Source organism: Sus scrofa, chromosome 16 (assembly GCF_054392235.1).
Source record: "Sus scrofa isolate SSC_HxYL_T2T_F1_AM1 chromosome 16, Sscrofa_HxYL_maternal_Yorkshire_Landrace_v2.0, whole genome shotgun sequence".
NCBI classification, from domain to species: domain Eukaryota; kingdom Metazoa; phylum Chordata; class Mammalia; order Artiodactyla; family Suidae; genus Sus; species Sus scrofa.
In genome coordinates, this window is record NC_139398.1 from 32,466,667 (window position 1) to 32,494,260 (window position 27,594).

Consider the following 27,594-nt stretch of genomic DNA (forward strand, 5'->3'; position numbering starts at 1 on the left):
TGCCTTCACACAGACCCTTAAAATCTCTGGGCAGCTGGTCTCAGAAAAGAAGGAATCTGAGCTTTTGACCTCACCCATGATTTTGTGCAGCTCACTGTGGTCCTAAAACCCTTTTACTTTACTTTTTCTCATATAACTTGGTTCTTTCTTTTTAAAAAAAAAACTTAATTGGCGTATAGTTGACTTACAAAGTTTATTAGTTTCAGGTGAACAACAAAGTAAATCAGTTATACATATATCCATTCCTTTTCAGATTCTTTTCCCATGTAGAATATATCACACTACTGAATAGATTTCCCTGTACTATACAGTGTCCTCATTACTTATCTATTTTATATATGGTAATGCAAGTATGTTAATCCCAACTTCCTAATTTACCCCTGCCCCATTTCCTCTTTGGTTTCAAAGTCTTTGAGTCTATTTCTGTAAGTTCTTTTGTATCATTTTTTTATTAGGTTCCATATATTAGTGATTTCATATTTGTCCTTCTCTGCATGACTTCACTTAGGATGATAATTTCTAGGTCCATCCATGTTGCTGAAAATGGCATTATTTCATCCTTTTTTATGGCTGAGTGATATTACATTGCCTGTATATACTATGTCTTCTTTATCCAATTCTCTATTGATGGACATTTAGGTTGCTTCCAAGTCTTGGCTATTGTAAATAGTGCTGCAAACATTGAGGTGCATGTATCTTTTCAAATTATGATTTTCTCTGGATATGTGCCTGGGAGTGGGATGATAGTTCTATATTTAGCTTTTTAAGGAACCTCCATACTGTTCTCCAAAGCACCAGCTTTTATTCCCACCAACAACATAGGGGGAAAACCCTCCAATTTTAAATATACTCTTTCCTAGCCATATGATTCTCAAATAATTAGTGGATTTCCAGTCAGTGTTATATCACAAAGACTAATTCAGAAAAGAGAAATGGTATTTGGAGACTGAACCACATATAAAAGAAATATGTTCCTCTAAGCCAGTACTTCTCAACTGGGGTGATTCCCACCCACCCAGGGAATATTTAGCAATGTCTGGAGACACTTCTGGTTGTCCCAGTATCTTGCAGTGCACAGGATGACCCACCTACCATACTTTCAAGTGTCAGTAGCACTGAGGCTGAGAAACATGCTTCAAGCCTGTTTGAAAGTATGGGTTACAACCACTATGGAAAACAGTATGGAGGTACCTCAGAAGACTAAATATAGAACTTCCATGTGACCCAGCAATCCCACTTTTAGGCATATATCCGGACAAAACTTTCCCTAAAAAAGACACATGCACCCCTATGTTCATTGCAGCACTATTCACAATACCCAAGACATGGAAACAACCCAAATGTCCCTTGACAGATGAATGGATTAAGAAGATGTGGTATATATACACATGGAATACTACTCGGCCATAAAAAGAACAAAATAACGCCATTTGCAGCAACATGGATGGAACTAGAGATTCATACTAAGTTAAGTAAGTCAGAAAAAGAAAGGCAAATACCACATGATATCACATATCTGGAATCTTAATATACGGCAAATGAACCTTTCCACAGAACAGAAACTTGTGGACTTGAAGAACAGACTTGTGGTTGCCAAGGGAGAGAGGGAGGCAGTAGGATGGACTGGGAGTCTGGGGTTAGTAGACGCAAACTCTAGCACTTGGAGTGGATAAGCAATGAGATCCTGCTCTGTAGCACAGGGAACTCTATCTAGTCACTTGCGATGGAACGTGATAGAGGATAATGTGAGAAAAAGAATGTATATATATGTGTGTGTGTGTGTGACTGGATCACTTTGCTGTACAGTAGAAACAGAACACTGTAAACCAACTATAATGGTAAAAATAAAAGTCATTAAAAATAAAAAAAGAGCGTGGGTTGCTTACAGGTGTTATATCGTAGGTATCTTGGGTCAAACAGTTTGCAAACTGCAGGGTTTAAGAGTTTCCTAGGTATCACTGGGTTGGCTCACAGTGGTAACTTTGGTTCCTTCCCTCCAAACCCCTCTCCCAGACATTTGTAATGAACATACATCTAATTCAAATTAACACTTCTGTATCGAGAGCCTACTGTGTACCAGCAGTGCTAGAGGCACTTGGGTTGCAGAGCTTATATTCTGAGGGGGAAAGAACAGTTAACTCCCTAAGAGTCGGGGGAGTGGGAGAAGATCGAGGCAGGAAAGGAGTGTTGGAAGGTTCTGGGTGCTACGAAGGACAAAGAAATGGAGCAGGGAGTAGGAAGAAAGAGGGTGGGGGAGGAGTTGGAATTTTGAGCGCCGAGGTCAGGAAAGGGCTCATCCAGAAGGTGGCATTTCAGTGGCATCTGAGGGAGGTGAGAGGGCAGATCCCAGAGGAAGGGGAGCCAAGCCAAGCAAAGAGCAATTGTCAGAGCCCTAGGGTGGGAGCCTGCTGGTCTAGTAGCCACACCCAGGCTGCCCCTAAGCCCATCTTCCATAGAAATTCCACAGCCCATTAGGTCAGGGCAGGGGTTGGGGGGAGCTGGGTGTAGCATTAGAATTTCTTTCTTTCTTTCTTTCTTTCTTTTTTTTTTTTTTTTTTTGTCTTTTTGCCATTTCTTGGGCCGCTCCCGCGGCGTATGGAGGTTCCCAGGCTAGGGGTCTAACTGGAGCTGTAGCTGCCAGCCTATGCCAGGGCCACAGCAACGCAGGATCCGAGCCTTGTCTGCGACCTACACCACAGCTCACGGCAACGCCGGATCCTTAACTCACTGAGCAAGGTCAGGGATCGAACCCGCAACCTCATGGTTCCTAGTCAGATTCGTTAACCACTGTGCCATGACGGGAACTCCAGCATTAGAATTTCTTAATGTCATCTGACCGCAGAAAAGTCAGAAGGTGTCACGTTCTGTGAAAGGAATGTGAAAAGATGCTGCTTTGCTAGTGGGTTGTTTTTATAACCTTTATCCTTCTTCTGCCTAAGGACTTTGAGTATCTGAGAACTCCATGTAATTTGCATACAGAGCTGGAGCACATGTGGAGGAGAGAGAAACACGGAATCAAAGTGGGGTTTCACGTGGGTGTGGGGTGTGCTGTCGGCTGGCTTGCTGGCTGCCTCTGCTGGCTTCTGAGGCCCAAGGCAGTTGTGGCAGTTGTGTCCTGCTGTGACATTGTGGACGTGGGGCATTCACCACCCCTGCTGACACCTGAAAGCAGAACTTTCCAGCTGCATCCTGAGTCTCCGCAAGGTGCTAGCCCAGAGCTCAATTGTACCCAGGAGAATGGCAGCTGGTGTGGACCCTGAATGCTACCCAGGGGGCAGGAGGGTCTGTGTCCTCCCCAGTTTTGTCACTGAACTTTGCAGATAAGAAGTGGAGGCCTTAACTCCCAAGAGCAACAATTCCGTCTTTGTTGGAGCACAATTTATTTCCTCATAGTTGTCTTCATTATGGAGATAAGAGATTTTAAATGTGCGGTCGTTTTCTTCCAATTTTTTTTTTCTTTAATCCATTTAGGACACAGTGCTCTGCACCTCGCAGCCAAGAACAGCCACCATGAATGCGTCAAGAAGCTCCTTCAGGTAAAATGGGACAACTGAAAATTATGAATGTGTCATTTTTCAAATTGGAAAGTAATCTTAGGTGTGAAAGGACAAACACAGACAGGTTATCCCTGAACCTCGGTTTCCTAAGAAGCTTCATTATTAAAATCAGGTAGCCAAGAAGATCACTTCTGTAGCAACTGTACTCAGAGAGAAAAGGATCCTAATAAAAATTTGGAGTATCTTCCTGGGATCCAGCCCCTTCACCCCTTTATCCACCTTTTTTTTTCCCCCCTACCCGAAGGATTTGTACCATTTAAATAGTCAATTTAAGAAAATTATTTCCATGCTGTTGGAAATCCTTCCAACACAGGATCTCGCATATCCTAGTAATTATTTTCTCTCTCACTTACTAGTAGAATGCAGCTCCTCTTGAGAGGCAAAGTTTCAACCACCATTTCCTTGTATGTAACTTGAGGAGCTTTGGGTTCTCAGCTTTTGTTCAAGTTCTTGGTTTTATTCTTCTTTATAATTTTAGGTCATCTCCCTGGTTTGATAATCCTGCCAGGAAGCTTACACCCATCACTTAGGGTGACACCTTCCATCTACCTTCAGAGATGAGTGTTTCCCGAAATCCCAAGAGCAGCGTGTACAGTAACTTCCAGCTGTTGCCAGTCAAAATGCAAGCTGCCCGTTTTCAGGAACAGCACAGTGCAACAAGATGTGTTTGGAGTACTGTCTGTTCCCTTAAGCTGCTGTCCTGGCCTTCCCAAGCCCTCTTTGGGACCCAGCATCTTGCTTTAATTTGCCTTTGCAATTCTGATGCAGAAATGTGGGCACATTCTTCAGCTTGTCCTGCTCCGTTGATCACACAGCTTCTTGTCTTGCATTACATGATGCAAGCTACCGCCTGTGCTAGGAATGCTTAACCTTAGCAGGTCTTTGAAGTGAAATTCAAGAAACAGAGATCAACATCTGTGATGATGATTTTTATTATGAGGCTTCTCTCTAAAGACAATTGCAATAGAACTTTTCTTTTCTGCCTCCTCTGGGTCTGGGCACTCTCTGGATAAATGAACATCATGGACTTTCCTGAGGGCCCTGCCGCCACACCTTTGGTCTTACCTTCATTTTTTAAAAAAACTTACTTGTATTTTAAATCGCCATTCCCAACCTGGTGTAGCTATCCAGACTTTGCATCTGGCTCTGATTTGAAGGAAGAATGAACTTGACAAGCTGGAAATCCACAAGGACCAGATATTCTAGCCTCTAATGTAATTTTATATCTGGTTATGCAAATGGATTGGTTTTGCTCTGGAATCTTTGAAGCCTTTAAACAGTTCCTTGTGCTGTTCTAAAATTAGGCCAAAGCATGGCAAGTCGTAACCCAATCTCCATTCTGCTCACCACTGAAGGGTAGACAGACATTTCCCTCTCACGTTGCCTGTTCTCTGCAAACTGTCTGAATGCCGTTCTTTCTGGAGAGTTGTTAAAACCTGAGGCTTTGATGTTCTCGTAATGGGCTGCTCTCCTTGGGTCCCATACCCCTCTGGTCACTTCTTCACTTCTCGTTTGGCTGCTCCATGCCCTCTGATGGGACCGCCCTTCACCCCTGCATCTTCTGCACTGACTCTTCCCTCTGGCCCTTTGCTCTGACTCTCTGTCTGCTGGAGAGGCTTCCCTTCTCCAGTGGCCACCATCTCAAAGGTCTCCCTCCTTGAGGCTGTGAATGCAGAGAGAGCCTTGTGAGACTCTTCACATTCAGATGGGCTCTCTCCCTCCCCAGTAGCCCACTGCTTCCCCGACGAGTGTTCCCTGGGCGCCATGCACTGTGTTAAGCAGTGAGTATTTACTTACAGACAGAGTAGCCCCTATCCTGCCCGAGCTTGCCATCTAATAAACAAAGGCACACATATACATGACAAATTGCACAACACCAAAAAGAAAACTAACAGAGTACTGGGAGGTGGGAGTGGGGGGTTGTTCAGGGAAGGGGAGGTGTGGGGGGGAGGTGATTTTTTGCTTTTTTTTTTTTTTTTTTTTTTTTTTTGCTTTTTAGGGCTGCACCCATGGCATATGGAAGTTCCTAGGCTAGGGGTCACATCAGAGCTACAGCTGCCAGCCTACACCACAGCCACAGCAACACCAGGTCCAAGCTGCATCTGCGCCCTGTAGCAACCCCAGATTCTTAACCCATTTAGCGAGGCCAAGGATCGAACCTGTGTCCTCATGGATACTCCTAGGGTTCATCACTGCTGAGCCACAACAGGAACTCTGAAGAGGCAATTTTTAAGCTGAAATCTCACTGGTGCAGAGAGCCAAAGGGGGAACATTCCAGGCACATAGGACAGCAAGTACAGAACTGAGGTGACACAGGTTCGATCCCTGGCCTTGCTTAGTGGGTTAAGGATCCAGTGTTGCCATGAGCTGTGGTGTAGGTCGCAGAGGCAGCTCAGATCTGGTGTGGCTGTGACTGGCGGCTACAGCTCTGATTCGACTCCTAGCCTGGGAACCTCCATATGCCGGAGTGCGGCCCTAAATGAGCCAGGGAGAAACGAAAGGCAGTGAGCAGGCCTGAGGCGAAGGGAATGAGGAGAAAGAGGGGCCCAGGGTGTGGCCTTTTGTGTGTCATGATGGGCAGACAGTGCTTCATCCAAGTACAGCGTAGAACCCTGGAGGGCTTTGCAGTAAGAGCGACATTCACAGTTTAGAAGGAGAAAGCAAACTGGAGCTCCACTAGGTGAGCAGGTGCCGCCTCAGACCACAAAGTGCTAATAGAGAAAGAGCAGACCATACGTGAGGGTGTGTTCTGGAGAAAGAATGAACAGGATGTGGTGGTGGATTAGATGTGGGAGGAGGAAGAGGAGAAGAAATCACAGGTGACGCACTGGCTCCGAGGCTGGACCGATGATGGTGCTGTTGACAGAGGCGGGGAAGCCTCGGGGAGGGGAAGCCAGAACTTTTGGTCGTGCTGCATTTGAGGTGCTCGTGAGACGCCAGGGGAAAATGTGGAACAGGCAGAGGGTTGTCAAGCCTGGGGCTCAGAGATGCCATCTGCATCTCTGTTTGTTTGTTTGTTTGTTTGTTCTTTTTGTAAGTTAAAATTAAGTATTTATTTTATTCCACTCCATTGAGGCACAATATTCCTGGTTAGAGTTTCAGGGGCACCCAGCCATGGGCGTACAAATGCTGTGTAGAGATATGGACAGCCCAGGCTGTCTGGCTTTGAATCCTGGCTCTGCCTCTTACTGTGACCTGGGCAAATTACCAGCTTTTTGGTGCCTCAGTTTCCTCGTCTGTAAATGGAGGTAATACTAGTATCTACCTAGGGTTGTTAGGAGCTTTAAAAACAATTCTTTGAACAGTGCCTGGCACATAAAGCTAATACTTACACAGTAGTATTGTTGTTTCGTCAAGATATACATTTCAGGAGTTCCCAGTGTGGCTCAGTAGTTAACGAACCCGACGAGTATCCATGAGGTTGTGGGTTCAATCCCTGATCTCACTCAGTGGGTCAGGGATCCGATGTTGCTGTGAGCTGTGATGTAGATCACAGCCGTGGCTCGGATCCCGCATTGCTGTGGCTGTGGCGTAGGCTGGCAGCTGTAGCTCTGATTTGACCCTTAGCCTGGGAACCTCATGTGCCACGGGTGTGGCCCAAAAAGACAGGAAAAGAAAAAAAAAAAAGATATATATTTGGGAGTCGCTGGATTCTAGATGGGATTTTGAGCTGTGGGTGTGGATGAGATTACTGAGGAAGAGAGCTTAGAGAATGCACACGAGGGAGCCCTAGGGTGCGTGTTTGCCTAAAGGGAAAGGGGTGGCCAGAGCAGCATGAAGAACACCCAGGATGGGATGTGCCAGGCAGGATTCCAGCAGTGATGGGAGGGAGCTTTTGGAGAAGAGGGAGTGGATTGCAGGTGAGAGGTTGGTAAGAGGAGGACAAAAATGTCTGTCATTGGCAACATTGAAGGTGACAAGGATCAGGCCATCTCCATGGAGTTTTGAGGGCAGACACCCAACTACAGTGAGTCCAGGAATGCATAGCAGCTTGTGGGGGGCAGAATGTTGGTTTGGAGAAGGGGGTAGAGAATTGGGGCAGGACAGGGGGAAAGGTGGGATCCAGATGGAGAGCTCCTCAAGCATGTTTGTCAGCTGGAGGGGATGGTCTCTTGGTGACAGAGTCGATGTAAGAGAGGGGGCCAGTCAAAGCAGCAAAGAGGTGATGGGTCCCCCGTGTCATGTTTCCTTGGTGATGCCTCTGCCTCCACAAGACCCTAGAGCACAGCAACTGGGACTTCTTCATGGTTATGCTCTTCCTAATGAGTCACATCTCACCTTGCAGGAAAAGAATGGACTGAATAGAAGTGTATATTATGTGTATTTATTGACTTTTGTCTTATAGTCTAAATGCCCAGCCGAAAGTGTCGACAGCTCTGGGAAAACAGCTTTACATTATGCAGGTAATTCTCACTCTCTTATTTGTCTTCTGCCCTAAGAAACACTAAGTTTTCATTTTCCTTATTTAAGCCATTACTGCTACCATATTATTCCTGATGTGGTTTCCTGTTATTCCCAGACATGATTCCTGTTTTCCTTAGTTTGCGAAATGTGCAGAGTTGACCTGAGGCATACATCTAGAATTCATCAGTCACCTATCAAATAATGAGTAGAAATTGTCATGGTTATTGTATTTTAATTGATGTGAAGTTCTTGTTTAAGAGAGATTCATGAGCCTCTGAAGGTTTCAGGTGATGTGTGATACAGATTTTTTTACTTGGGGGATCCAAAGGAACATTCATCCATTTTATTTATCACCATTGGATTTTACCGCCTGCCACACAGCTTAAAGTGACAAAACATGGATATTGAACTGTGGGAGGATTCGATTTACAAATTCTTCTAGTGCTGGTTGTAGAAAAGCCAAGTCCTAGGAAAAGCTAAACCAAATGTTTGCCTAAAGGCAACTGGCAGGCACTGGCTGTAGGTCTGGAGGGCACTGAAATTAAACAGATTTCAAACACCGCTTCCTTAACCATCCTGACGTCATTTCTCTTCAATGCAACCAAGTAACCCGTGCAAACTGGAGAGAAGGTGACCTTTCCTTCCTGGAAGTGTTTGATGCCCCTGGGTGTGAGAGTAGCTTTGTGATCGGCTCTGCTTTCTGTGTCTTTCTTCCCTCAGCGGCGCAGGGCTGCCTTCAAGCTGTGCAGGTTCTTTGTGAGCACAAAAGCCCCATAAACCTCAAGGATTTGGTGAGTACTGGGTGACCCACTAGAGGTGGAGATGGACACTGGTTTCTAGAGCACCATGGGCTCCTTGCCGGAGTCATGAAGACCTTCGAGACCCATGTGTTTGGCAAAAATCTATTGCTTTCTGACTTAGGTCCTCTTATGCAGAACAGATTTAAGAATTATCCCCATTGGTCCCTAAACTGTCAGTAGAACATCTTGCAGTGTGCACTTCTTATATTTGTTTCTAAGGATAGACATGTGGTCTGCCATCAATATTAAATATTACTAACTATTTCTTGATTTTAAAAAAACAAAATGTATGCCACACCCACAGCATATGGCATGGAAGTTCCCAGGCCAGGGATTGAATCTGAGCCACAACGGCAACCTGCACCGCATCTGTGGCAATGCCCCTCCTTTTAGCCCCATGCACTGGGCCCTAGGATCGAACTCGCTCCTGTGCAGTGACCAGAGCCACTGCAGTCGTATTCTTAACCCACTGCACCACTGTAGGAACTCCAAATTTCTTGATTTTTATGAATAAAAAATAAGTCTCAGTAGAAGTTCTGTTATTTTCTTTCTGTACCCTGTGTATCACCTTGGGTACTCCTGCAAAGAGTTTCCCAGTTTTAAAGACCACTTCTAGCCTATTTCGACCTTGCTGTTTTAAGTATAAATTGACATGCCTGTGGCTCCCAATTACAGGGTTAAATTACATGCTGTAGCATGGGACTTGGCTATGTATATATTATATCTGGTGGGGTATTGTGAAGTGAGCATTTAGGATCTGTAAGTAAATCCACACTCCCTGAATCTCTGTACTTTATAACCAGAAGGTACTATGACCTCACAGATGATTTTTTAGAAATTCTGAAGTTCTACTTTGAGTGCACACTTAATTTTTAAGCAGCAACTGTATTCTTAAAACTCCCCATTTTAAAATAATTGGATAGACGTTCCCAACAGGATGGGCAGCATCTCTGGAGAGCTGGGATGCAGGTTCGATCCCTGGCCAGGCACAGTGGGTTAAGGATGCCATAGACTGTGGGGCGGCCAAAACAAAAAGAAAGAAAGTAAAGAAACATGAAGTAATTGGATATATTCTTACTTTGCCTACTTGACCTTAAGATCACTGTCGACCCCATTTGTGGAGTATGTTCAAGGAAAGAGCAGAACAAAAGGTTCTCTTTATGGTTTGCACGATTTGAGTCAGGCTCCCCTTCATCCTAAGGTTATGGAAATTGTCTCCTACAAATTCTTGTCTTGTCTTCATTCATTTTATCCTGCAATATTGAGATTCCTAGACCATCTTACATAGTTTATATGAGTCCAGGATCTAGGTTTTTTTCCTAAAGGAATTGCTCATTGTTATAATGTCGTAACCAAGGCATTCTTTGCGTCGATCTCTTTATTTCGTCATGTGTCAATAATAGACAAATGAACTCTTAATTCATGTCATGCTCTGATACATAGTAAGATTATGAGAGGGGATGCTTTCTGAGAAGACAGCGATGGAGTGGCAGAATACTAGGTTGCATGTAGTTCACTCGGAAGAAACTGCTTAGAGAGCAGTGGGCTTGTTCATGGCATGTGGAGACAATTCTTCCTTTCTCCAGGACCATGGAGAACCACTTCTCAGTAAACACGATGTCCTTGCCTTGAGCCTATGCGTGTGTCCCACTGCCTCTCGCGTCACCACCAGACTGAGTGAGAGTCGAGGGATCAAGCACCAAGAGGCTGAAATTCCATGAGAAGGGCTGCTCTATCGACATGTGATGCCGGGCTCCGGGGGGGCACAGACTATCTTGGGCAGTGAAATATCAGAGCAGCAGGGCAAGTCAGGAATAAAGTGTAAAAGGAGTAGGGACCTTTGCAGTTCTGGCTTTTGATGTCTTAGTTAACTCCTTAATCCGAATTTGTCTCCTAGGATGGGAACATACCACTGCTTCTTGCAGTACAGAACGGCCACAGTGAGGTCTGTCGCTTTCTCCTGGATCATGGAGCAGATGTAAATTCCAGGGACAAAAACGGAAGGTACCCTAGAGTGAGAAATGATGTGATTTCAATGATAGCCATGTTCTGAGATGCTTCCAAAATATCACAGCTGTATTTTTGGATCATTTGTTTTCAAGCAGCTTTCACTTCTTTACTGTTTTCTGCCTTTTGGGATAATTATGAATCTGTTTTGACTTAAAAAATATTCTCCCCAGACCTCTGGGAGCATCACTGCTGACTGTGTCTGTGATGAGGTTATTCAATGCAAAAATGAATAGACCATTGCCTTTGACTTTTCATGCAAGATAAAAGGAAACATATTAGTTGCATTTTAAAAACAGTCTTAAAAAATGTTTGAAGTTCTTTAAAATATTTGATTTGAAAGGAAGACAAGATGTGCCCATCGTATTAAATTCCATCATGTTCAGAAGACTATGTCTATATCATTTGACTGGTATTGTTTTGTGTTTTGACTTAGTCTGAAGTTTTATAAAATAACTACCCAATTTTATTTTGCTAGCATTGCATTTTGAATTTCCTAGAAGATTAAGTATGGTTCAGGTTTAGCTGCACTTAATCGTCTTTTCTTTATTTTTAAGGCAAATGAAATGATTCCCTGGCACAAAGTTTTCACATTTTGTTAGTATTACTGTGTCGTCTCCTTCTTCTTTAGAACTGCTCTCATGCTGGCCTGTGAGATTGGCAGCTCTAACATCGTGGAAGCCTTAATTACAAAGGGTGCAGACCTAAGCCTTGTAGATTCTCTTGGACACAATGCCTTACATTATTCCAAACTCTCAGAAAACGCAGGAATTCAAAGCCTTCTATTATCAAAAATCTCTCAGGATGCTGGTATGTGAAAGAAAATAGCCAGTGTTGTTTGAAATGTATCCACTCTGTTTTCCCCAAGGGGGTAAAGGAATTTATGTAATGTATATTATTATTCTTTTAAATATATTCTAGAAGAAAAACAAAGTGTTGAGTATTGTGTATGTTGTGTGTGTGTGTGTGTGTGTGTGTGTGTGTGTGCGCGTGTGCGTGTTCAGATCTTCCCATCCAAAGTGGATATGAGTCATTATGGTTCTTAGAGTTTTTTTTTTCCCCCCACTTTTTCCTCTCTAGATTTAAAGACACCAACAAAGCCAAAGCAGGTATTTATCTTTGGGGGGGGAGAAGTTTTTTTTGTTGTTTGTTTGTTTTTTTGCTTTTGTTTTTGTTTGGTTGTTATTGTGGGAATTTGAAAATGTTCTGATTAAACTACTCAGTGGTCCATTAGAAAAGGGATAAAGAGTGTGTTAAAACTACTTAAGGAGTAAACTGTTTTTGGAATCAATGACTTGCAAGGTGGAAAATGTTTTCTTGATGATTTACCCTGTTTCCAAAGCATGTAACTGTAAAGTTGCTACTTGTATATTTCTTTTTCTGGAATGTACTAATATTTCCTACTGGTATGAAAATGTTTGATGTGATTTTTAACTCTGAGAAGAAATGGCAGTAGTTTATCTGCTTGTAATAAATAGCACATGAACTATTGGACTCTGTCCTTAGCCATGTTAGATATTTAATGAAAATAAAGAGATTTAGCATTTTCCTTTTAATTAGAGCTTTTCTGAAATGTCATTGGCGTTATGCAGATAGAAATTGAGAAATTTGCCCTGTTATTTTGGATTTTTCCTAAAACCATAGTCACTATTGTTTATTAATGAGATGTGTATTTGGCTGTTTTATTAATTTTTACACCAAGATTCTTGAAAAAATTATCATAAATAGCAAATACTCGATACTGAGTTTATTTTTACTAATTGTGTTAATCATTTCTCTATAACCTTCAGAGCTGAGATTTCCTTTTTCTCCCATATTTACAATCATTCCTTGGTATCTGCAGGGGATACCAGAATCTGCATATGATCAAGTCCCTTATTTCAAATAATGTGGTAAAGTTGACTGTCTGTCAACTCGGTTCTGGGATATGCAGATGGTCGAATCTGTGGATGTGAAACCTATGGATATGAGGGGCTCACTATACATTCTTTAAGAAAAAGAATGGGAGTAATGAAAATGTCAGGAAAATACCACTGGTTTGCATTAAGACGGGAGCTAGACTATGAATGTATTCTGGGTCTGAATCATGGGAAACAACTCCTCACCCTCTACTTTTCCAGTTCTCCCCACCAACTTAATCTGGTTTTGTCTTGTGTTGTTTTTTTTTTTTATTATTATTATTATTTTCTTGCTATCAAAGCATGGGCTGCTAGAAGAAAACTTGGAGCATGCATATTACTTGTTTTTATGTTGATAGCAGATTTCAGATCTTGATAAAGTAAGAAATGCATGAACTGTTGAGGTTTTTCTCATTTGTTTGATGAAACTATTTGCTCAGACTTTACTAACCTAACTAACCCCCCTCCATTCATTGGACTATGATAACTTTCAGCATGATCAAGTCTCTAAAATAAGCTCAGAGAGAAGTGGAACTCCAAAAAAACGCAAAGCTCCACCACCTCCTATCAGTCCTACCCAGGTAAAAATAAAAGCCAACTGACAATGAGAAAACATATAAAAACAAAGCTATAATTTTGTCCTTTTGTGTTTAGGCCCAAAAGAACGGTTTTAAAATTGACCTTTAAATGCACATTTAAAGTGTTTTTTTAAAAATTTTTTTAGTGCTTTTAAATTACAAATGGGGGTATGAAGAATTTTGATTATGAGTATGGAAATAATGTTGATTCTTACTTATTTCAAAACTGAAGAATTGAACAGTATTTTTTTAAAAGCCTCAAAATGCTCAAAATCTATGACAAACTTTTACCTTAAGGTCATAAGCTCAGTCTGTTTTTAGAGCTCACATTAACAGCTCTAGTAAAGTGCAGGAGAATGCATTGCTGCTGAGACATTAATTGCAAATGAAGTTTAATTGGTTTATTAAACAGTGTTAATAAACGTCTGCCTTTCTAATTACATTCAAGGTTGACTAATAGTAAAGGCAGCTTTCATTTCTGAGCTTATAGTGATTACTGAATAGAAGAAGCTTGGCTATCTATGAAATGGTAAAAGAAATAAAATAAAAGGCCAGAGTTTGTTATTAAAAGAATCATAGGCCATAAAAAGAATAATCCACATCAGATATTTGAGAGAATAATCTTGTTCAGTAAGTAATTTTACATATGTTAGCATATCATTAATAATAATCTCAATCCGCAATAGAAATTGTAGAGAATTTTAAAGTTAATTTTGGTGAATATAGGTGCAAAGTTCCTTAGTTAGTACTACTCTGCAAACTTTCAAAAAGTATTTGAGGTAGCTGAATTACACTGAAAATATGTTACCCGTGAATTAATTGAAACTAAGGATAATGACTGTTAGATTTATTTGCTTTGGGTAAATAGGCTAATTCTTTGGCAGTGAAGAAGAAAAGACTCTAGAGAAGGATTCTTTAATGACGGTTTTCATTTTTTGTTTTTAGTTGAGTGATGTGTCTTCCCCAAGATCAATAACTTCAACACCACTTTCAGGAAAGGAATCAGTATTTTTTGCTGAACCACCCTTCAAGGTATTTCTCTTCTGTGTCCGACTTATTGTTGAATTTTAAGATACATAATAGACTTGACTAAGTTATACAACCCCTGGCAAAACAGAATACACTTCTCAGTTTTCATCATGAAGCACCCCTTGATTATTTTCCCTGGCAGGGATTCTGTACAAAAAGAATAGAATTCCTAAATTATATTCATTAACTAATATGTAATTTTCTTCATTAAAAAAGGGACAAAGATAAGAACTTACCTAATAGCCAGTCACCTTACCAAATTGCGAGAGGATATAATACCAATCAAAAAGAAGGAAATGTTGGTTATTCTCTGATGTTTTACTCAGAAGTAATTATATTTTTAATCAAATTTTTCCTGACTATAAAAGTAATTTGAGGAGTTCCCGTCGTGGCGCAGTGGTTAACGAATCCGACTAGGAACCATGAGGTTGCGGGTTCGGTCCCTGCCCTTGCTCAGTGGGTTAACGATCCGGCGTTGCCGTGAGCTGTGGTGTAGGTTGCAGACACGGCTCGGATCCCGCGTTGCTGTGGCTCTGGCGTAGGCCGGTGGCTACAGCTCCGATTAGACCCCTAGCCTGGGAAACTCCATATGCCACGGGAGCAGCCCAAGAAATAGCAACAACAACAACAACAAAAAAGACAAAAAGACAAAAGACAAAAAAAAAAAAAAAAAAAAGTAATTTGAATTTATTTTAGAAATTTTTTGGAAAAGTCATTAAGTCATATTCCACCCGAATCTCCAAATTTGTGGTTTTGGTGTTTTAAGGAATGGGAGAATATTTCAGTTTAATATCTATTTACTTGATAATCACTAGGAAATTATACTTGGAAAAAAACTAAAATTTATCATTGTTAAAGTGAAATTGCAATGGCATAATTGTATATTTATTTCCCCATCTAAAACATACTAAAAATAAATTTTCTTTCAACTTAGATGCACATTTATTTGAAAAAAGATTCTTTCAACCTATAATTTGCCTTGCTTTAACTAGATTTGATTAATATGCAAGGCAAGGAGAGGAACTTATGTTTATAATTACCACCGTAATACTTCTAATATGATTATGGCTCAAAGGAGGCAGTGTATGCCAAAGAGTAATATTACAAATTGTGTTTTTCAGAAATAGATTATAAAAAGACTTTTACTTCTTTAAAAAAAAAATCACAAAAAGATTTTTAAAAGGACACCATTTAGAATGGCTAAAGTATAAAATGATTAAATATATCAATTGTTGATGATGTGGAGGAATTAGAACTCTCATACTCTGTTGGTAGAGTGTAAAATGATACAGCTACTTTGGAAAACTGTTTGACAGTTTCTTTAAAAATTGAACATACACCTAACATGATCTAGTCATTCACTCAGAGACATCTACCCAAGAGAAATTAAAATGTATAATCTCAAAAAATCTTACATACAAATTTTTATGGCAAATGTATTTAAATAGCCTCAAACTAGAAACAATCCAAATATCCTCTAAGAAGTGAATGGATAAAGATAATGAGATATATGCATATAATGGAGTTACAGCCATATAATGGAATATTACTCAGCCATAAAAGAGAATATGGTGTTGGCCCAGGAGCATCATAGATGAATCTGAAAACCATCATGGTGAACGAAAGAAGCCAGGTTCACGGAAATTCATTCCCCGTGACTTCCCGTTGATAGGAATTCTAGAAAACATAAAAAGGAGAGTAGAGGTGGTCTGGGAATGGGCTGGGCACAGATTGGCTATGATGAGGCCTGAGGAAACTTTGAAAGGTAACGGGAATATTCTGCCTCTTGATGACAGTGGTAGTTCCGTGGATGTGTATCTGTCAAAACTCCTCAAATTATAAGCTTTCAAAGGCTGTTCTTTGTTGTACCTTCATAGAGTTGAAAAATTCAAATAAGCATATATTTTTAAGTGAAAATACAGCTTTTGGAATGATAAGCACTTGCCTAAAGTGAGCCATTTTATATTTAGCACTGGAGCCATTACAAAAGGCTCCTTGCCTGGAAAACTCTCTCTCTTAACATAGTTTATGGCTCATTGAGATGAACCATAGTAATTCTGGCAGGTGGCTGTATTTTGTTTTGGAATGAGACTCTCTCTGGCTTTGAAGTTAAAAGAGTGTTTCCAGTATATGAACAGACAGGTATTGAGACCTAGGTTTAGAGGAAGTCTTTAGAGGACTGTCAATCCACAGCCATAAGCATTTTATTCCTTATAAAATTACCTTTATTTTTCTTGACCAGTCTTATTTACTGCCATTTCTCTTAGAAATATTAATAATATGTTTGTAGTTAACTTATAAAATGATATGGGCTTGGGCTGTGGGATGGAAATCCTGTGAAATCAGATTGTTACGATCATTATACAACTACAGATGTGATAAATTCATTTGAGTAATAAAATAAAAAAAATGGTATTGCTAAAAAGTACTTCTAATGTATTTTAACCAATGTATTACTCAGATAATTCAAATTTCTATTTGACTTTGTTATGAAAGTAGTATTTACCATCTAAAATTTCAGCACAGGAGTGTCCGTCATGGCTCAGTGGTTAACGAATCTGACGAGGGACCATGAGGTTGTCGGTTCGATCCCTGGCCTTGCTCAGTGGGTTAAGGATCCGGCATGGCCATGAGCTGTGTTGTAGGTCGCAGACATGGCTCGGATCCCACGTTGCTGTGGCTTTGGTGTAGGCCGGTGGCTACAGCTCCACCTAGACCCCTAGCCTGGGAACCTCCGTATGCCACGGGCGCGGCCCTAGAAAAGGCAAAAAAAAAAAAAAATTAAAAAGATAAAGTTTCAGCACATAGCCCATTCAATTAGCTATTGCATACAATTATTATAATCTTAAAAAATATTTGTACTATACTTTCTGAATGCAATTTCTAAAAAATATTTTGAGAATGTATCCTCTGGAAACTTCTGAGTGTTTTAAAAATTATACTTCAGGAAATACTGAAGTCACCTTTCATTCACTTACATTTTAAAATATCTTTCCTTGAGATTTTCTGTTTTTCTAGTAGGGTAACACCAACTTGTGTAAACTCACGGAGGAAAATTTGCTTGATTCTTTTGTGGAGTGTATTCTTTTTCTGAATATACATTCAGGAATGTTTTCAGTCATGTTTGTGTTCCAACAGGCTGAGATCAGCTCTATACGGGAAAACAAAGACAGACTAAGTGACAGTACCACGGGTAAGATGAAGGGGCGTCTGTATTTATTCCTTTGACTAGTTTCTGTTTCATGTCCCTTTAAGAGAGCAAGGGCCAAGCAGAGGTACCCGTGTAGGCAGGTTGGAGAATCTGGGGTGCCACAGTAATGACCCCAGTACAGCCTGGGCTGATTCCCTACTTGGGAGGTTTTCACCTGGATTTAAGGAGTCCCTGGGCTTGGGTGTGGAAAAAAAAATAACATCTGTCCCCAGCTAAACATTGGCACTCCCTTCAGTGATGAATACAAACAACGAGCCCTGGTGGTATTAGCAGACCTGTGACTTTGACACCAAGAAAGTTCACAGATGATATCATATCCCCTTACTCTTAGGACAAATATCTTGAAACATCATTTACAGTATCTCTACTGGAAATCTTGACAGTTACTAGGCCTACTTCCAGATCTTGTTATTTGGTGTGTTACAAAAGAGGCTCTCCAGTCACTCTCGCCTGCACATTCTATTTCATGCATTTTATTTAAAACATTGCTCTGAGCTGAGGTCCATAGGCTTCAGGTGTCAGCCAGTGGCCCTTCCTGCAACTGAGCAGCAGGTTATTTTCTGGTGGGAGAATCAACTGAGCCGGGGCATGGCTGCCACAATCTAACTTTTCTACTTTGGATTTTAAAAAGATACGTGCAAAGAGTGTTGATGAAATCCCACATGATCATATTGTCTTCACCAAGATAGGGTTTGAGTTGTTGTATTGAGTCTATCCAGTGACTTTACCCTCTAAGAATGTAGTATGCTACCTTCAGAATCAATTTTAAATGTAGAGGAGATTATTTCAAAGGCCCCCTTTTTCCCCCTGCATGTAGTTCCTTAGTCTACTATGCATTTCATATGTGTTTGGATCCCTTAACTTTCAGAATTTAGAAATATTGAGAAATAGTCCCGGCAGAGAACAATGTTACTGTAACAGAGCAGCTATTATATTGGATACTTTAAAAGCCATCCATCCAGTCTTAGAAGTAATTTTTGTTGCTTAGAATTACCCTCATGCTCCCAGTCTTCTGTTTCCTTCCAAGCTGGCCAGATTCTTTGTCAAGAACACTCATAAATCTGTGGTTTAGGCACCAGACATCATAAGTAAGACATTCTATGAAGAAATATCACTTGTGTATCCTTCTAAATTAAGGTCAGAGTTTTCATCCTTGCATTAAATGGCTGTGAAAATTTTTGAATAGCAGTAAAAATCACAACAGTGCTATTCATAGTGTGGTCTCTAAACTGTGGCCAGTCTAAAATAAATGAGGAGGAAGTTCCCTTGTGGTGCAGTGGATTAAGGATCTGGCATTGCTACAGCTGTGGCACAGGCTGCAACTGTGGTGCGGGTTCGATCCCTGGCCCTGGAATTTCCACATGCCACAAGTGCAGCCAAAAAAAGTAAATAAATAAAATAAAAAACAAAAAAATAAATATCTAAAAATAATAAAAATAAAATAAATGAGGATTTTGTACCAGAAAGTCATAGAGCCAAGCACACTGTTTCGTTCATCCACCTGGAATTTTTTTTTCCATAGGAAAAGACTTTCTGGATGGGAAGCAGTGCTGTGAAATACATTCTGAAGCACGTTTCTTGTCTTGTCTCAGTGAGAACTTTGAGTTGCACAGCTTTAGATGTTATTTCAGCATGATGAGCAGGAGAATGTCTAACAGTTGTGGTTTACCAACAGTGTTTACTGTGGGATTCAGAGACAGCTGCTTCATGCTGGGGTGCTCAGCAAATGCTTTAAGGAAGAGGCAGAGTTTGACATGGGTCTTAAAGGATGCTTCAGAGGTATCTAGTCAAAGAGATGCTATAAGGGTAGTCATATGGATAAAGAAGATTAAAGAAGCAGCCTTGTGTTGAGCACACAGAGTGCGTGATGGAAACTTTGAAAGTGGGATAGTGGAGAAAGACATCATGAGTCATAACCCTGAAAAAAAAAAAAAAAAATAGATAGGAGCCAGATCCTGGAGGCCTTAATCCAGATAAAGGAATTTGGAGATTATTTTTAGAGGGAGAGTAATTAAAGCTCTTGAACCAAAGGGTTGACCCTATCAAAGTGTGTTTTAGGAAGATTAGTCTGATAGGGTTGTTGGTAGAGGCTACATTTGCGCTGGAAAAGGGAGAGACAGAGGAGAGATTTGTTCAGAAGCTGTTTGCAGAGTTACCAGGTATGGTGATCAAGTTGGAACTAGAGTGATGGAGGTAGTAATAAGAAGTGACCCAGGTTCCAGAGATCTTTCTATGAGGATTCATAGAATGGACTGTTTTAGGCATGGAGGAAAAGAAAACAACCAGGTTGCAGACACTTAATCCAAGTGAACCGAAAGTGCGTGGCCAAGTCCATCAGGTCTCCGATGAGTTTATTTGCATCCTGGCATCTACTATTACACTGGGGATACCTGAGTAAGGTTACCCTGGTACTTGAGAATTCATCTGTCCAGCTGGAAGGGACTTTCCTTCATTGTCTGGACAAGGAAGAACCAGATTGGGTAGAATGTGTGGGTGTTAGAGGTCAGAGAAATAACAGTTCAGGTTTTTTTTTTTTACGTATTATTTTAAATTGTCTTTCTCTTTTCCAAGGTGCGGATAGCTTATTGGATATAAGTTCTGAGGCTGACCAACAAGAACTTCTTGTCCTGTTGCAAGCAAAAGTGGCTTCTCTTACTCTACACAATAAGGAATTACAAGATAAATTACAGGTAGGAAAATAGATTGCTCCCAGTCTACTCTATAGGGTCGAACTATTGGGTTTTTCAGGGTGAGTCAGGTAGTATTTTGTTTTATACATCTACATTAGTTTCTTCTTTTTTATTTGTTTTGTTTTTATTTTTATTTATTTATTTATTTTTGCTTTTTAGGTCCTCACTTGCGACATGTGGAGGTTCCCAGGCTGGGGTCGAATCGGAACTGCAGCTGCCAGCCACAGCCACAGGCTGTGAGAGAGGCCAGGGATTGAACCCGCATCCTCATGGATACCAGCCCCAATGGGAACTCCCTCTTCTTTTTACAACATAATTAGCCTTAAGCATTTTATATAGTTTCAAATCATTTGTTACTTGAGAGAGGAATTCATCGCCTCTCTTCTGGTCAATGGCTAAATTGGTAAATTGTATATATAATTATATACGTAATGATTTATATATAATATGACAACACATATATATATGTTCACACATATATATGATTAGCCATTCATTTGGTAAAGTTGATCATTTAGCAGATTTAAGAACTTGGTAAGATGTAGCTGTCCTGAGCCCATCGTCTCTCTTGACAACTACAATAATATAAGAAACAAAGGAAAAACTTGAGCCAGAGTCTTTACCCCCGAAACAAATCTCATGTTTCTAAAGTGGCACACATAATCTATCCTGATAGAACCCAGAACCAGCTTAGTGTCATTCATCCGGCTCTCATGTCCGGGACCATATTTTTTTCATGGGGCAAGAGGACGTGTGTAAAATCATCCCGCTGCCCTTGTGTACATAAGGTTCAAATTTGCCCTCTCCTTCCAGCCGCTTGCTCACCTAACCACACCTTTGGGTGCCCTTTCCCTCTTGCCTTTTCCCCAGGCCAAAGCACCCAGGGAGGCGGAAGCAGACCTGAGCTTCGACTCCTACCACTCCACCCACACTGACTTGACCCCATCCCTGGGCAAACCGAGGGAAACCTCTCCCCCAGACTCCAAATCATCTCCATCCGTCTTACCACATCCCTCGAGTCAGTCCTCTCTCGATGGCGATGTCAGGATCCAGCAGCTGCAGGAGGTTTTACAAGACCTGCAGAAGAGACTGGAGAACTCGGAGGCAGAGAGGAGGCAGCTGGAGGCCGAGCTCCAGGCCCGAAGGACAGAACCGGTGTGCGTAAACAACGCGGAGATCTCAGAGAATGGCTCCGACCTCAGCCAGAAACTGAAAGAAACCCAGAGCAAGTACGAGGAAGCCATGAAAGAAGTCCTGAGTGTGCAGAAGCAGATGAAGCTGGGTCTGGTCTCGCTGGAAAGCGTGGACTCCTACTCCCATCTCCGGGAGCGAAGGATCCCGGAGAAAGAAATCGAAGTCCTAAAGCGGGATCTCCGGTGTGCGCTGGAGGAAAGCGAGCGCCACCAGGAGAAAGTGCGAGAGTTAGAGGAGAAGCTTGTCGAGAGGGAGAAGGGGGTGGCGATGAAGCCGCCTGCGGAAGAGGTGGAGGAAATGAAAAGTTCATATTGCTCGGTTATTGAGAACATGAACAAGGAGAAGGCTTTTTTGTTTGAGAAGTACCAAGAGGCCCAAGAAGAGATCGCCAAGTTGAAAGATACGCTGAAAAGCCAGACGAGCCCAGAGGCAGGCGACGAAGCTGGGGACATGAGAGAAGCCATGAACAGGATGATCGACGAGCTCAACAAGCAGGTGAGCGAGCTGTCCCAGCTGTACAAAGAAGCCCAGGCCGAGCTGGAGGACTATCGGAAGAGGAAGTCGCTGGAAGAGGTCACAGCTGAATACATCCATAAAGCAGAGCACGAGAAGCTGATGCACGAGACCCGCCTGTCCGGAGCCAAGGCGGAGGAGGCCCTGTCCGAGATGAAGTCGCAGTATGCCAAAGTGCTCACCGAGCTGACCCAGCTCAAACAGCTGGTGGACGCCCAGAAAGAGAACTCTGTCTCCATCACAGAGCACTTGCAAGTGGTGACCGCGCTTCGCACTGCCGCCAAAGAGATGGAGGGGAAAATAAGCAGCCTCCAAGAGCACCTGGCCAGCAAGGAAGGTGACGTGGCGAAGCTGGAGAAGCAGCTCCTGGAAGAGAAGGCCGCTGTGATTGACGCCATGGTACCCCGGTCCGCCTACGAGAAGCTCCAGTCGTCTTGGGAGAGTGAAGTGAGCGTGTTGACCTCAAAGTTAAAGGACTCGGTGAAAGAGAAAGAGAAGGCCCATTCGGAGGTGGCCCAGCTGAAAAGTGAGGTCTCGCAGATGAAGAAGGACAAGGAAAACGTGCAGGCTCTTTTGAAATCCAAAGAGCAAGAAGTCAGTGAACTTGGGCAAAAATTCCAGCACGCTCAGGAGGAGCTTGCGGAAATGAAGAGGCATTCCGAGAGCTCTTCAAAAATGGACGAGGATAAAGACAAGAAGGTTGGTGAGACCCTAGCGCTGTTGAATTTCTAGCTGATAAACCCTGGGACCTTCAGCCTTCGTTTGCTATTGTTAACATGTTTACTATTTGTTGGCACTGACCTGTCGAGAATGCTCAGAGGCTCCACATATGAGTCCGTCTGTTCCCAAAACCACATTAGGAATAGCAGGTTGGGCGTTTCTTTTTTTTTTTTTTTTTTTTTTTTGTCTTTTTGCCTTTTCTAGGGCCGCTCCTGCGGCATATGGAGGTTCCCAGGCTAGGGGTTGAATCAGGGCTGTAGCCACCGGCCTACGCCAGAGCCACAGCAACGCGGGATCCGAGCCGCGTCTGCAACCTACACCACAGCTCACGGCAACGCCGGATCCTTAACCCACTGAGCAAGGCCAGGGACTGAACCCGAAACCTCGTGGTTCCTAGTCGGATTCGTTAAACCTCTGCGCCACGACGGGAACTCTGACATTTCTTTAAAAAAAAAAAAAAAAAGCCACTCTCTTCTACTACTCCCATTATACTGAAGCATTTTTATATGTGTGGTACACCTTTTCCCTTGAAAAATGATTTTACAGAAGCACCGCCAAGTGTCAGGGATCAGAAGTGAACCCACTGATTGCAAAGCACCTGCAACGTTTTGAACTTCCACTCTTAGAATCCAGACAGATTCCTCTGTCATATGGAAACCCAAATACTCCCAGGCTGGCTAGGGCTTCCCTAAACGGCATGAGCTTTTGCCCGAGTCAGTATAAAAACCCTCCCTGGCCCTCGTTTTCCAGAGTGTACAGGAGAGGAAGGAAGGAATGTGGGGATCAGGCGATTGGCAGTGGGCCAGGCCTGGGGGAAGGAGGAGAGCAAAGGGGGAGGGTAGGACGGTTGTGTGCCTGGATCTGCTCTGCACCCCCAGGCTCCTGGGTCACATGTTCTGAATGATACTCATTACAGAATTATTTATCTCTTATTCCTTTGCCGTAATGCATGTTTCAAAAAGAACTTCCAAAGCTGAAGGGGCAGGGGCCTGAGAGGAGGTAGGGGGTTGTCTTCACGACAAGGCGACCTGTTGGCAATATCAGGGTTCCCCAGACTTACTCCTGCTTGCCCACATCAGCAATAGCGAATCAGGCACAGCTGTCTCCACATGAAGACCGCCTGAAGTCCTGTTCCTGGCTTGCTTTTCCAACCGTACTCCTTTTAAAGGTGAAAAGAAGAAAATCAAGGTCACGGCTTTTGTTACCTTCATGCCCCCAAATACAGTCTATAATCCCCGGGGCTCTTGTCTGCAGGGGATGGCCTTAGGGGGCTTTGTTGGTTTGCCTGATTTTTATCTGGTTTTCTCTGTTTCCTTTGATGGGTTGACTTGTAAAAAATAAAAAGGGATCGCTCCACTTCCAGAGACCAGTACAGGCAGGGTTCCCCACTGAGAAATAGCTGGCGGGTGGCCTCCGCGGACATGTTCTCGCTACTGATCGAACTTTCCTTTCTCGCTAGATAAACGAGATGTCGAAGGAAGTCATCAAGCTGAAAGAGGCCCTGAACAGCCTCTCGCAGCTCTCCTACTCCGCCAGCTCGTCCAAGCGGCAGAGCCAGCAGCTGGAGGTGCTGCAGCAGCAGGTCAAACAACTGCAGAACCAGCTGGCTGTGAGTGGGCCCAGTGGGGCTAGGGGTGTCGGGGGTGGCTGGCAGATGCACTTGGGCAGGTGGGAGTGAGCCCAGAGATGCCCAGCCTGGAGGAGCGCTGTGCTTCGGAGGGTCATTGACTAAAGGCTGCTTTGGTGAAGACCAGGGTGGGAGCTGGTGGTTTTCCCAGGCCTGACGTGCAGGGAGATGGGTACGAGGTATCGATGTGTTGGTGGGAAAGAAGGAGGCTTCTCTCCTGTTTGCTCTTTACCTTCTCCCTGTTTTTTCTTTTTTCTTTTCTTTTTTTGGCTTTAGGGCTGCACCCAAGGCATATGGTTGTTCCCAGGCTAGGGGTCACATCAGCCACAGCAATGCCAGATCCCAGATCCGAGCCGAGTCTGCAACCTACACCACAGCTCACGGCAACGCCAGATCCTTAACCCACTGAGCAAGGCCAGGGATCGAACCTGCCACCCCATGGTTCCCAGTCGGATTCATTTCCACTGCACCACAACAGGAACTCCTTTTTGAGGTTTTTTAAAAGTCTCCTGAGCTCTTGAACATTGCCAAATTGTCTCTTTCTAGGAATGCAAGAAGCAGCACCAGGAAGTGATATCAGTTTACAGGATGCATCTTCTGTATGCCGTGCAGGTACGGTGTCTGGGGATCCTAACGAGGTACCACAGCAAGTGTTGCCCAAATGTCCATCACGAAACCAGGAGAACAAATGAGAATTCGAGGAGACAGCTTTTCACTGGAAAGCTTTAAAATGCCTTGTGCTTTGCTCTGGCTTTTGTGTCCGGAGCCCTGTGCCTGTTAACCTTTGTTGAGAACTGAGGGGAGGGTATGGCTGTCCCCCCCCACCCCACCCCGCATCGGGAGAGGGAGCCTAGGTGTTTTGTTCCAGGCAGGATGATATTCTCAGAGCTGCGGGCACCATGTCACTCCCATGACTGTTGGTGCCCTGGCTGGCTGGGCTCACCTTTGCAACCCAAGACCCCAGGAGCTCTTTGCCAAGGATTCTGGTGGGAGACCCAGCCTCATCCTCCTCTGGAAGAAAAAGACTGGGGCTCTCTCTTTGACTCTCTTCCTCCTAGAGATGTGGGAACGGGGCAGGGCTAACATTTCCTTGGAAGATCAGGGGGTGAAAGCCGATGACCCAACCACTGTCTCATTCCCTGGGTGACACAGAGTCAGGAGTTAGGTTCTAATGAGTGTGGTTTTGTTTGAAACCTTTTTGACATTTATTTTTCTAACAAGTGGTTTAGTTTTTCAGCTTTCAGCCTCCCCTCTACCATCTATCATTTTTCTGCATGTTCTGTTTTTTGTTATTGTTTGTTTGTTTGTTTTGGCAACAGCCACTTGATGTGAGGTCTCAGTTCCCATACCAGGGATTGAACCCAGGTTGTAGTGGTGCAAGCGCGGCATCCAAACCTCTAGGCCACCAGGGAACCCCCTATTTTTGCATCATGAAGCACCTGTGGGGCCGAAGCCCCTTTGTTCACCTCCTTCCCCCCTTCCCTGGTATCCTGTGGAATTTACATCCAAGCCATGATGTCATACGTCATTCTAATGTGTGTCTCTCGTTGGGATTTCCTAGGGCCAGATGGATGAAGATGTCCAAAAAGTACTGAAGCAAATCCTTACCATGTGTAAGAACCAGTCCCAGAAGAAGTAAAGCCGATTCCTTGGCAGGACGCTGGGCCCTTGTGGTCCACCCTTGTGTTAGACCTGGAGTTGTTGGCAACCACTGCCCTTGTTCTCCTTGGTGGGGTCACTGTGACCCACATGATAGAGCTTCTTCCCTTCCCCAAAGGCTTCTTTCTGAGGACGGGTCCCAGGAGAAGCCTGTACTCCCAACAGCTTAGAGACTCCAGAGCAGCAGAGGTGAAAGGCACTGTCAAGCCCTTCAGATTCCAGAGCGGGGATCAGCCACGCCCAGGAGCCCTGTCCCTGTGCTGGGGGCCGGCATCCTCCTGGGTCCCTCCCATGACCGAGGGGCTGTGCCGTGCAGCACAGCAGGGCTCTTGCTGCTTTTGGGTCCCATCCCCAAACATGACTCAGTTTTTAACCAAATTCGTAAGGCACTAGCGATGCCGTGCGTGCTTTGAGCCTGTGGATTTAAAAACTCTGGTTCCACCTTTTTTCCCCTCATCTGCCTTGTATTTCTCATCACCCTGCACCTCCATCTTGGAGTCTGCTGAGCGCTACGAACTTAAATATGAAGCTGAAAAACAAAAGCAAATTGTCCTTAAAAGTTCTTTTTAAGTAAATCGCTGACCTACTGCAAATTTTCTATGCAAACTGGCCTCCTGCTGTTCGTTATCCAAGAAGCTCAGGAAATCCAAACATTTGTGTTTCAACAAGGGACAGTAAACTGCATGTTTACAGCCAAAAGAAATGCCTCCTAGTTTTTAACCTCAATTTTTTTAAGTGTTTTGTTTTTTTTTTTTTTTCTCTACAATATTTTTATCGGCTCTTCCAGATGTTTTCCTATCTAAGTCCCTAAATAAGTGAAACTTACATTAGACTGTATTAACAAAATACTTTTTAGGTAATCATGCTTAAGACTTTTTAAAAAAAATATAACCTTTTCCTCAGCGGTTTCAGCCATAACAAAAGGTGGTTTTCTGCTCCAAACTCATTATGAGCTGCCCCTAGACTTTCTGCGATCGTGTTCTCAGAACGGTAGCACAGCGCTTTTACCAGCTGATGATTTTTGAGTGCCCCCACTCTACCAGCATGTGTAGGTTATCTCTGGAAGGACACTTAGTACCCGTTTTTCAACTTTGAAAGGAAAAAAAAAATCCTGGCAAACATTATGGTGCCCAGGTGAGGTCTGGGGAGACAACATTTCTGGTTAAAAATGTTTCTCACTTGCTCGGAGCTTCCTTTACGGCCTCTGTCTTATGGAGGGACGTCCGCGGAATACAGAAATCCCTAAAGTCGGGAACGGCAAGTGTAGGCTGGCTCTGACGGGGCTGCCTGGGCTCCCAGGCCACCTGGCAGCATCGGGTGACGTGGTCATCTGTATTGGACGAGGACCAACAACAGGGAAGCAGAAATGGCTTTTGAGCTTGGTGTTACTTTCTCTGAAGCTGTTTATAGTTCGGCAATTTCGAAAATGCTCCAAAGAAGAATGTGAAAGGGCTTTCTGTCACAGCACTTAAGAAAACACACAACCACCCCCCCCTCCTGCCCCAACACAGAAATGCTGCAGAGTGTAAAACTTGAGACGTTTCGTAGGACCCCTGACAAAGTGTAGCCTTTGATCTTGTTTCAGGATTGCATATTTATTACAAGTACTCTGGTTAAATATTGAAAAGTTATATGCTGTAGTTTAGCATTTTGCCTTTGTAATTTACAGAAAGTATTGCAGAAAATAAACATCTGTTTCGTTTTGCA

The 27,594-nt window shown here is 43.1% G+C and overlaps 1 protein-coding gene across 30 annotated transcripts in view; it reads left to right on the top strand.

The window, feature by feature from the left end:
- Positions 1-27,594, top strand: part of RAI14 (retinoic acid induced 14) — a 169,451-nt gene extending 141,857 nt beyond the window's left edge. For 15 of the 30 annotated variants that reach the window (XM_085001479.1, XM_085001481.1, XM_085001480.1 and 12 more), the window contains 14 exon segments: positions 3,472-3,536; positions 7,903-7,960; positions 8,682-8,752; positions 10,659-10,765; positions 11,400-11,578; positions 11,849-11,877; positions 13,161-13,247; positions 14,190-14,276; positions 17,412-17,466; positions 20,056-20,174; positions 21,045-22,580; positions 24,061-24,210; positions 24,775-24,840; positions 25,790-27,594. In XM_085001479.1, the coding sequence (XP_084857605.1) occupies positions 3,472-3,536; positions 7,903-7,960; positions 8,682-8,752; positions 10,659-10,765; positions 11,400-11,578; positions 11,849-11,877; positions 13,161-13,247; positions 14,190-14,276; positions 17,412-17,466; positions 20,056-20,174; positions 21,045-22,580; positions 24,061-24,210; positions 24,775-24,840; positions 25,790-25,867 (2,687 nt within the window). In that variant the 3' untranslated portion in view covers positions 25,868-27,594. 30 annotated transcript variants of the gene reach the window in all.